General features: G+C 47.5%; 1 protein-coding gene across 1 annotated transcript; it reads left to right on the top strand.

Annotated features, from left to right (window-relative positions):
• The first annotated feature begins 1,022 nt into the window (after window positions 1–1,022).
• Window positions 1,023–11,283, top strand: C11H17orf98 (chromosome 11 C17orf98 homolog). Its single transcript, XM_038754725.1, has 3 exons — window positions 1,023–1,266; window positions 7,833–7,932; window positions 11,059–11,283. Exons 1-3 carry the CDS (start codon window positions 1,063–1,065, stop codon window positions 11,214–11,216), a joined length of 462 nt encoding a protein of 153 aa, XP_038610653.1. The 5' UTR covers window positions 1,023–1,062; the 3' UTR covers window positions 11,217–11,283.
• The last annotated feature ends 140 nt before the right edge of the window (window positions 11,284–11,423 follow it).

Below are 11,423 nucleotides of genomic sequence, written 5' to 3'. Positions count from 1 at the left end.
CATTCAGTCGTATTTATTGAGCACTTGATATGTTTAGAGCACTTCCCTAAAACCTTGGGAAGTGCAATACAGCAATAAAGAGAGCCCCTGCCCATAAGGGGCGTGGGGGGGGGGGGGCGGCATCAAAGCAAGTAAGCAGCAATCAATATAAAAAAGAATTAAAGACAAAAAAAGGACAATTTTTAATTAAGAAATTAAAGAGGGAGAAGTCAAGGCAAGTAAATAGCAATAGAAATAGATAAGGGGGGCAGATCAAAACAAGTATACAGCAATCGATATAAAATAGGATTAAAGACAAGGGGAGGCCTCAAGGCAAGTAAATAGCAATATAAATTGATATGGGGTAGATCAAAACAAGTATACAGCAATCGATATAAAATAGGATTAAAGACAAGGGGAGACCTCAAGGCAAGTAAATAGTATAAACTGATAGGGGGCAGATCAAGGCAAGTAAATAGCAATATAAAGATAAGGGGGCAGATCAAAGCAAGTACACAGCAGTCTAGAATCATAAGGGAGACATCAACTAAACGAAAATTATAGATGGAGACATCAAAGCAAGTAAATGCCAATGTAAATAGAGTTATAGATAAGGGGAACATCAAGTAAACAGTATAGAGTTATGGATGGGGGAGACAGATCAAAGCAAGTGAACAGCCATCAGAATTATAGGTAAGGGGGGGAGACATCAAGTAAGTAAAATAGATGGGGGAGACAGGCAAGTAAACAATATAAATGGAATTACAGATGAGTGGGGTGGGGAGAGGGGGCTGAGGAGGCGTTTAGTGGGTGCGAAGCACTGTGCTTAAAGTGCTTGGGAGGGGCTAATGCAGTAATACAGGCGATAAACTCAGCTCCCTAATCAGTCTGGAAGGGGATTAAAGATGAATTAGGGGCTCGACGCCCTGTGTGGTTAAGGGAGCCAGGAGGGGAGGAACCCACCTGAGGCCCAGCTCCAAGGCCTTGTTGGGTCTTGGTGTCACAATGGGGGGGGTCCCGGAGGGGTGGGGGGTCCCGGGACTGGGCCCCAGGCCCCCCTCAGCCGGAGCCGGTGGGGTCGGGATGCGGCCGTGGGAGAGGTGCCTCCGGCAGGAGAAGGGCTTCGTACTGGACGGCGTGGCGGTGAGCAGCATGGAGCAGACCTATGCCCAGGCCTTGCCCAAATTGTGGGCCGCCATCCCACCCTACAACGCTCAACTGGACGCCCACGCCCGCTCCTATTTCCGCAACCCCACCGTCAAGGCCGTGCTGAGGAAGACCGACCAGGTGGGACCCCCCCAAAATCACACCCTTCCCTCCCAAATACACCCCTCCTCCCCTAAGGGCCCTGCCAATGTTTGTACATATTTATTACTCTGTTTATTTTGCTTGTACATGTCTATTCCATTTATTTTATAAATAAATAATAAATAACGATGGCATTTATTAAGCGCTTACTACGTGCCAAGCACTGTTCTAAGCGCTGGGGAGGTTACAAGGTGATCAGGTTGTCCCACGGGGGGCTCACACTCTTAATCCCCATTTGACAGTTGAGGTAACTGAGGCCCAGAGGAGCTAAGTGACTTGCCCAAGGTCACACAGCTGACAATTGGAGGAGCTGGGATTTGAACCCATGACCTCTGACTCCAAAGCCCGGGCTCTTTCCACCAAGCCGCAATGCTTCTATTTTATTTTGTTAGTATGTTTGGTTTTGCTCCCTGTCTCCCCCCTTGTAGACTGTAAGCCCACTGTTGGGTAGGGACTGTCTCTAGATGTTGCCAACTTGGACTTCCCAAGCGCTTAGTACAGTGCTCCAATCAATCAATCAATCAATCGTATTTATTGAGCGCTTACTATGTGCAGAGCACTGTACTAAGCGCTTGGGAAGTACAAATTGGCATCACATAGAGACAGTCCCTACCCGATAGTGGGCTCACAGTCTAAAAGGGGGAGACAGAGAACAGAACCAAACATACCAACAAAATAAAATAAGTAGGATAGAAATGTACAAGTAAAATAAATAAATAAATAAATAAACAGAGTAATAAATATGTACAACCATATATACACATATACAGGTGCTGTGGGGAGGGGAAGGCGGTAAGGCGGGGGGATGGAGAGGGGGACGAGGGGGAGAGGAAAGAAGGGGCTCAATCTGGGAAGGCCTCCTGGAGGAGGTGAGCTCTCAGGAGGGCCTTGAAGGGAGGAAGAGAGCTAGCTTGGCGGAGGGGCAGAGGGAGGGCGTTCCAGGCCCGGGGGATGACGTGGGCTGGGGGTCGATGGCGGGACAGGCGAGAGCGAGGTACAGTGAGGAGATTAGTGGTGGAGGAGCGGAGGGTGCGGGCTGGGCTGGAGAAGGAGAGAAGGGAGGTGAGGTAGGAGGGGGCGAGGTGATGGAGAGCCTTGAAGCCCAGGGTGAGGAGTTTCTGCCTGATGCGCAGATTGATCGGTAGCCATTGGAGGTTTTTGAGGAGGGGAGTGATATGTCCAGAGCGTTTCTGGACAAAGATAATCCGGGCAGCAGCATGAAGTATGGATTGAAGTGGAGAGAGACACGAGGATGGGAGATCAGAGAGAAGGCTAGTGCAGTAGTCCAGACGGGATAGGATGAGAGCTTGAATTAGCAGGGTAGCGGTTTGGATGGAGAGGAAAGGGCGGATCTTGGCAATGTTGCGGAGCTGAGACCGGCAGGTTTTGGTGACGGCTTGGATGTGAGGGGTGAATGAGAGAGCGGAGTCGAGGATGACACCAAGGTTGCGGGCTTGTGAGACGGGAAGGATGGTAGTGCCGTCAACAGAGATGGGAAAGTCAGGGAGAGGACAAGGTTTGGGAGGGAAGACAAGGAGCTCAGTCTTCGACATGTTGAGCTTTAGGTGGCGGGCGGACATCCAGATGGAGATGTCCTGAAGGCAGGAGGAGATGCGAGCCTGGAGGGAGGGGGAGAGAGCAGGGGCAGAGATGGAGATCTGGGTGTCATCAGCGTAGAGGTGATAGTTGAAGCCGTGGGAGCGAATGAGGTCACCAAGGGAGTGAGTGTAGATTGAGAACAGAAGGGGACCAAGCACTGAACCTTGGGGAACTCCCACAGTAAGAGGATGGGAGGGGGAGGAGGAGCCTGCAAAAGAGACTGAGAAAGAACGACCGGAGAGATAAGAGGAGAACCAGGAGAGGACGGAGTCTGTGAAGCCAAGGTCAGATAACGTGTTGAGGAGAAGGGGGTGGTCCACAGTGTCAAAGGCAGCTGAGAGGTCGAGGAGGATTAGGACAGAGTATGAGCCGTTGGATTTGGCAAGCAGGAGGTCATTGGTGACCTTTGAGAGCGCAGTTTCCGTGGAATGAAGGGGACGGAAGCCAGACTGGAGGGGGTCGAGGAGACAGTTGTTGTTGAGGAATTCTAGGCAGCGCGTGTAGACAACTCGTTCAAGGAGTTTGGAAAGGAATGGTAGGAGGGATATGGGACGATAACTAGAAGGTGAGGTGGGGTCAAGCGCTCAATAAATACGATTGATTGATCCCAGCCCTGGGTAACACGTGGGAAGAGGGGGTGCCCCCCTGAAGCCCCTTCCTGCAGACACAGGGGAGGTGAGGTGCATGGTCGGACGACTTGACACCTGTCCAAATGTTTTGTTTCATTGTCTGCCCCCTTCTAGACTGTGAGCCCGCTGTTGGGTAGGGACCGTCTCTAGATGTTGCCCACTTGGACTTCCCAAGCGCTCAGTACAGTGCTCTGCACACAGTAAGCGCTCAGTAAATACGATTGATTGATTCTAGACTGTGAGCCCACTGTGGGGTAAGGACTGTCTCTAGATGTTGCCCACTTGGACTTCCCAAGCGCTTAGTACAGTGCTCTGCACACAGTAAGCGCTCAATAAATACGATTGAATGAATGAATCCCAGCCCTGGGTAGCACGCGGGAAGAGGGGGTGCCACCCTAAATTCATTCAATTATTTATCGGGTGCTTACTGCGTGCAGAGCACTGTACTAAGCACTTAGTAAATCTTAATTTACTTAGTAAATCTTATAATAATAAATAATAATCATGGCATTTTAGTAAGCTTGGGGCAAGTCACTTAACTTCTCTGCGCCTCATCTGTAGAATGCGGACTAAGATTGTGAGCCCCAAATGGGACAACCTGATCACCTTGTATCCTCCCCAGCGCTTAGAACAGTGCTTTGCACATAGTAAGCGCTTAATAAATGCCATTATTATTATTAAGCGCTTACTATGCACTGGGGAAAATACAAGGTAATCGGGGGGGTCACAGTCTTCATCCCCATTTGACAGATGAGGTAACTGAGGCCCAGAGAAGTGAAGTGACTTGCCCAAAGTCACACAGCTGACAATTGGAGGAGCCGGGATTTGAACCCACGATCTCTGACTCCAAAGCCCGGGCTCTTTCCACTGAACCACACTGCTTCCAAATGCCATCATTATTATTATTATTATTATTATCCATCTTTTCCCCCAGGAGGTCAGCAATTTAGGCTGGAGTGAGTCCAGGGCCCAGAAGGCTTAAGGAGGGCTTAGTACAGTGCCTGGCACATAGTAAACGCTTAACACATTTTATCCATCCTTTTCCCCCCGGGGTGGTCAGCAATTTGGGCTGGAGTGAGTCCAGGGCCTGAAAGGATTAAGGAGGGTTTAGTACAGTGCCTGGCACATAGTAAGCGCCTAACAAATACCATTAAAAAAGAGGGGGTTTGGGCTGGGGGTGACTCTTCTCCGGTTCCTTCTGTCTCCCCCCCGACCCTGCTTCTGACGTCACAGACCCATGTCCTAGGAAGATTTGGGGGACACCTAGTAGAGGCGGGTGGGAGGGGCAAGGGGGCTCTGTTGTGACGTCATCACACTCGTGGGGGGCCCAGTAATCATAATAATAATAATAATAATGGCATTTATTAAGCGCTTCCTATGTGCAAAGCACTGTTCTAAGCGCTGGGGAGGTTACAAGGTGATCAGGTTGTCCCACGATGGGCTCACAGTCTCCATCCCCATTTTACAGATGAGGTAACTGAGGCCCAGAGAAGTGAAGTGACTTGCCCAGGGTCACACAGCTGGCAGTTGGCATCCATTCATTCAATCGTATTTATTGAGCGCTCACTGTGTGCACTGTACTAACCGCTTGGAAAGGACAATTCCGCAACAGAGACAATCCCTGCCCACAAGGGGCTAGATGGGGGTGGGGGGGGGCATAAAAAAAAAGTAAACAGGCATCAATATAAATAAATAGAATTATAGATATATACACATCATTAATAAAATAAATAGAATGATAAATATGTTCCCAAGTGCTGTGGGGCAGGGAGGGGGTAGAGCAGAGGGAGGGAGTCAGGGCGATGGGGAGGAGGAGCAGAGGAAAAGGGGGGGCTCAGGCTGGGCACTGTAGTAAGCGATTGGGAGAGTATAATAGAACAATGCCCTGCCCACAAGGAGCATAGAGTTTAATAATAATAATGGTATTTGTTAAGCAAGCGCTTACTATGTGCTTAACCTGCCCTGCCCACAACGAGCTCACTGTAGTAAGCAATTGGGAAAGTATAATAATAATGGCATTTATTAAGCGCTTACTATGTGCCAGGCACTGTTCTAAGTGCTGAGGGGGTTACAGGGAGACCAGGTTGTCCCACGGGGGGCTCACAGTCTTAAACCCCATTTTACAGATGAGGGAACTGAGGCACAGAGAAGTTGAGGTGACTTGCCCAAAGTCACACAGCTGACAATTGTCAGAGCTGGGATTCGAACCCATGACCTCTGACTCCAAAGCCCGGGCTCTTTCCACTGAGCCACGCTGCATGCCCTGCCCATGGGTAGAGTACTGTTTTAATCACTGGGGTAATAATAATAATATTCATTCATTTATTTATTTTAGTTGTACATATTTATTCTATTTATTTTATTTGGTTTATATGTTTTGTTTTGTTCTCTGTCTCCCCCTTTTAGACTGGGCCCACTGTTGGGTAGGGACCGTCTCTATATGTTGCCAACTCGTACTTCCCAAGCGCTTAGTACAGTGCTCTGCACACAGTAAGTGCTCAATAAATACGATTGATGATGATGATGCCCACAACGAGCTTAGAGCTTAATAATAATGGTATTTGTTAAGCGCTTACTATGTGCTTCTAAGCACTGTGGTAAATACAAGGTAATCAGGTTGTCCCACATGGGGCTTACAGTCTTTATCCCCATTTTACAGATGAGGTAACTGAGGCACAGAGAAATTAAGTGGACATTAATAATAATGATGGTATTTGTTAAGCGCTTACTATGTGCAAAGCACTGTTCTAAGCGCTGGGGAGGTCACAAGGTGATCAGGTTGTCCCACGGGGGGCTCACAGTGTTAATCCCCATTTTACAGATGAGGGAACTGAGGCACAGAGAAGTTAAGTGACTCGCCCAAAGTCACACAGTAATAGAAATCAATAAATGACAGATATGTACTTAATTAAGTGCCTTGGGGCTGGTGGGGGGGGAAAATAAAAGGAGCAAGTCAGAGTGACGCAGAAGGGAGTGGGAGAAGAGGAGAGAAGGGCTTAGTAGAGAATGTGAGTTAATAATAATAATAATAATAATGGCATTTATTAAGCGCTTACTATGTGCAAAGCACTGTTCTAAGCACTGGGGTGGTTACAAGGTGATCAGGTTGTCCCACATGGGGCTCACAATCTTAATCCCCATGTTACAGATGAGGTCACTGAGGCCCAGAGAAGTGAAGTGACCTGCCCAAAGTCACACAGCTGACAATTGGTGGAGACGGGATTTGAACCCATGACCTCTGACTCCAAAGCCCAGGCTCTTCCCACTGAGCCACGTTGGTTCTCCCCCGGCATCATCATCATCATCATAATAGTTGTGGTATTTGTTAATGGGGCTCACAGAGAAGCAGCGGGGCTCAGTGGAAAGAGCCCGGGCTTTGGAGTCAGAGGTCATGGGTTCAAATCCCGGCTCTGTCAACTGTCAGCGGTATGACTCTGGGCAAGTCACTTCACTTCTCTGGGCCTCATTTACCTCATCTGGAAAATGGGGATTAAAACTGTGAGCCCCACCACGGGGCAACCTGAACACCTTGTAACTCCCCAGTGCTCAGAACAGTGCTTTGCACATAGTAAGCGCTTAATAAATGCCATTATTATTATTAAGTCACTTCACTTCTCTGGGCCTCAGTGACCTCATCTGGAAAATGGGGATTAAAACTGTGAGCCCCCCCGTGGGGCAACCTGATCACCTTGTAACCTCCCCAGTGCTCAGAACAGTGCTTTGCACATAGTAAGCGCTTAACAAATACTATCATTATTATTATTATTACATTGCAAGTAAGAGAATACGAGCGGTTGTGTGAACTGCAGAAGTGCGGGAGCCGTGCCCTGGAGGTTTCTCTGTGTTGGTTGGGGGTGTCTTTGTGATTGTGTTGGTGTTCACATCACCGTCTCCAGATGTTGCCAACCTGTACTTCCCAAGCGCTTAGTCCAGTGCTCCGCACACAGTAAGCGCTCAATAAATATGATTGAATCAATGAACGAATGGTGTGGACAGGTGTCTGTCCATCCGATTGTGTTGGCGTTCACATCACCGTCTCCAGATGTTGCCAGCCTGTACTTCCCAAGCGCTTAGTCCAGTGCTCCGCACACAGTAAGCGCTCAATAAATACGATTGAACGAATGGCGTGGACAGGTGTCTGTCGGTCCAGGCGGCCGCGGCTCTAAGAAATGACGGGTCGTTCTGCGAGCCCTCGTGCCACCGAGGCCTCTCCCGCTGCCCGGGCACCTGGGCGCTTGCCTCACTGCCCCCGGCCCGGAGCCCGTGGGAGGCCTCGGCGGGGTGACTGACCCTTCCCCGTTTTCTCTCTCCTGCCAGCTCCACGGTGGCACCTGCCGAGATGGCTGGGTGGTGGATTATTTTCACATCTACGGGCCCGGGCAGAGGTATCTAAACAGGAGAAACTGGGCAGGAGCGGGTAAGGACTGGTTGCCGGGGGGTAGGGGGGGGGTCCCCTTCCCCGTGGGGCAGAGGGAGGAAAAGGGGGGCACAGACAAGGGCAGAGGAAGCACAGGAAGGCCGGGACATATTCATTCATTCATTCATTCATTCATTCATTCCATCGTATTTATTGAGCGCTTACTGTGTGCAGAGCACTGGACGAAGCACAAGTTGCCAACATATAGAGACAGTCCCTACCCAACAATGGGCTCACAGTCTAGAAGGGGGAGACAGACAACAAAACCAAACAGATCAACGAAATCAAATAAAGAGAAGTGAAGTGACTTGCCCAAAGTCACCCAGCCGACAAGTGGGGGAGGCGCGATTTGAACCCCTGACCTCTGACTCCAAAGCCCGGGCTCTTTCCACCGCGCCACGCTACTTCTCTGCGACTTCTAGACTGTGAGCCCGTCGCTGGGTAGGGACCGTCCCTATCTGTTGCCAACTTGGATGATGATGATGATGGCATTTATTAAGCGCTTACTATGTGCAAAGCACTGTTCTAAGCGCTGGGGTAGATACAAGGTAATCAAGTTGCCCCACGTGGGGCTCACAGACTTAATCCCCATTTTCCAGATGAGGGAAATGAGGCCCAGAGAAGTGAAGTGACTTGCCCAAAGTCACACAGCTGACAAGTGGCTTGGACTATCCCAAGCGCTTAGTCCAGTGCTCTGCACAAGCGCTCAATAAATACGATTGAATGAACGAATGAATATTTATTCTATTTATTTTGTTAATGATGTGCATCTAGCTTTACTTCTATTTCTTGTGACGACTTGACCGTTTCTATCTGTTGCCAACTTGGACTTCCCAAGTGCTCTGCACACAGTAAGCGCTCAATAAATATGATTGAATGAACGAATGAATATTTATTCTATTTATTTTGTTAATGATGTGCATCTAGCTTTACTTCTATTTCTTGTGACGACTTGACCGTTTCTATCTGTTGCCAACTTGGACTTCCCAAGTGCTCTGCACACAGTAAGCGCTCAATAAATATGATTGAATGAACGAATGAATATTTACTATTCTATTTATTTTAATGATGTGCATCTAGCTTTACTTCTATTTCTTGTGACGACTTGACCGTCTCTATCTGTTGCCAACTTTGACTTCCCAAGTGCTCTGCACACAGTTAAGCGCTCAATAAATATGAATGAATGAATATTGACTATTCTATTTATTTTGTTAATGATGCGCATCTAGCCTTACATCTATTTCTTGTGACGACTTGACCGTCTCTATCTGTTGCCAACTTGGACTTCCCAAGTGCTCTGCACACAGTAAGTGCTCAATAATACGATTGAATGAACGAATGAATATTTACTATTCTATTTGTTAATGATGTGCATCTAGCCTTACTTCTATTTCTGGTGACGACTTGGCCGTCTCTATCTGTTGCCAACTTGGACTTCCCAAGTGCTCTGCACACAGTAAGCGCTCAATAAATACGATTGAATGAACGAATGAATATTGACTATTCTATTTACTTTGTTAATGATGTGCATCTAGCCTTACTTCTATTTCTGGTGACGACTTGGCCGTCTCTATCTGTTGCCAACTTGGACTTCCCAAGTGCTCTGCACACAGTAAGCGCTCAATAAATACGATTGAATGAACGAATGAATATTGACTATTCTATTTACTTTGTTAATGATGTGCATCTAGCCTTACTTCTATTTCTTGTGACGACTTGACCGTCTCTATCTGTTGCCAACTTGGACTTCCCAAGTGCTCTGCACACAGTAAGCGCTCAATAAATATGATTGAATGAACGAATGAATATTTACTATTCTATTTATTTTAATGATGTGCATCTAGCTTTACTTCTATTTCTTGTGACGACCGTCTCTATCTGTTGCCAACTTTGACTTCCCAAGTGCTCTGCACACAGTTAAGCGCTCAATAAATATGAATGAATGAATATTGACTATTCTATTTATTTTGTTAATGATGCGCATCTAGCCTTACATCTATTTCTTGTGACGACTTGACCGTCTCTATCTGTTGCCAACTTGGACTTCCCAAGTGCTCTGCACACAGTAAGTGCTCAATAATACGATTGAATGAACGAATGAATATTTACTATTCTATTTGTTAATGATGTGCATCTAGCCTTACTTCTATTTCTGGTGACGACTTGGCCGTCTCTATCTGTTGCCAACTTGGACTTCCCAAGTGCTCTGCACACAGTAAGCGCTCAATAAATACGATTGAATGAACGAATGAATATTGACTATTCTATTTACTTTGTTAATGATGTGCATCTAGCCTTACTTCTATTTCTTGTGACGACTTGACCGTCTCTATCTGTTGCCAACTTGGACTTCCCAAGTGCTCTGCACACAGTAAGTGCTCAATAAATACTATTGAATGAATGAATGTTTACTATTCTATTTATTTTGTTAATGATGTGCATCTAGCTTTACTTCTATTTCTTGTGACGACTTGACCGTCTCTATCTGTTGCCAACTTGGACTTCCCAAGTGCTCTGCACACAGTAAGCGCTCAATAAATATGAATGAATGAATATTGACTATTCTATTTATTTTGTTAATGATGTGCATCTAGCTTTACTTCTATTTATTGTGACGACTTGACCGTCTCTATCTGTTGCCAACTTGGACTTCCCAAGTGCTCTGCACACAGTAAGTGCTCAATAAATACTATTGAAAGAACGAATGTTTACTATTCTATTTATTTTGTTAATGATGTGCATCTAGCTTTACTTCTATTTCTTGTGACGACTTGACCGTCTCTATCTGTTGCCAACTTGGACTTCCCAAGTGCTCTGCACACAGTAAGCGCTCAATAAATACGATTGAATGAACGAATGAATATTGACTATTCTATTTATTTTGTTAATGATGTGCATCTAGCTTTACTTCTATTTCTTGTGACGACTTGACCATCTCTATCTGTTGCCAACTTGGACTTCCCAAGTGCTCTGCACACAGTAAGTGCGTCTCTATCCGTTGCCAACTTGGACTATCCCAAGCGCTCGGTCCGGTGCTCTGCACACAGTAAGCGCTCAATAAATACGACTGAATGACTCTAAAAGGGTACCATGATGCTGATTTTTTCCTTGTCCGGCTCCCCGCAGGGCACTCCCTCCAGCAGGTCGTGGGGCACGGCCTCTTCCAGGCGGATCTCAAGCCCTGCCATGGCTACAACGGGCGCTTCGGCTACCGACGCAACACCCCTGCCCTCCGCCAGCGCACCTCCGACTTCGGGGAGGTGACCATATTCCCCCTCTTCTAACCAGACCCTTCCTCTCCCCCGGTCCTCGCAAGAAGGCAGAAGGTACAATAAACCCTTTTTTCTTCCAGCTCTGTGAAGTCGTCCGGCGCTTCGAGGGCCTCGGTTACCTCATCTGTAAAATGGGGATGGAGACCACCGTGAGCTCCATGTGGGGCATTCCCACATGTCCGATTTGCTTGTGTCCACCCTGGTGCTCCGTAGTAAGCG

Source organism: Tachyglossus aculeatus, chromosome 11, assembly GCF_015852505.1.
Source record: "Tachyglossus aculeatus isolate mTacAcu1 chromosome 11, mTacAcu1.pri, whole genome shotgun sequence".
Taxonomy (NCBI): domain Eukaryota; kingdom Metazoa; phylum Chordata; class Mammalia; order Monotremata; family Tachyglossidae; genus Tachyglossus; species Tachyglossus aculeatus.
This window is presented reverse-complemented; position numbering and strand designations above follow the sequence as displayed.

What these genes read in the sequence shown, in the direction of transcription:
- C11H17orf98 (XM_038754725.1), top strand. Translation starts at nt 1,063, where the DNA reads ATGCGGCCGTGGGAGAGGTGCCTCCGGCAGGAGAAGGGCTTCGTACTG. An exon ending in TGCTGAGGAAGACCGACCAG is followed by an intron (nt 1,267 to 7,832) that starts GTGGGACCCCCC and finishes CTCTCCTGCCAG; the next exon opens with CTCCACGGTGGCACCTGCCG. An exon ending in GAGAAACTGGGCAGGAGCGG is followed by an intron (nt 7,933 to 11,058) that starts GTAAGGACTGGT and finishes GGCTCCCCGCAG; the next exon opens with GGCACTCCCTCCAGCAGGTC.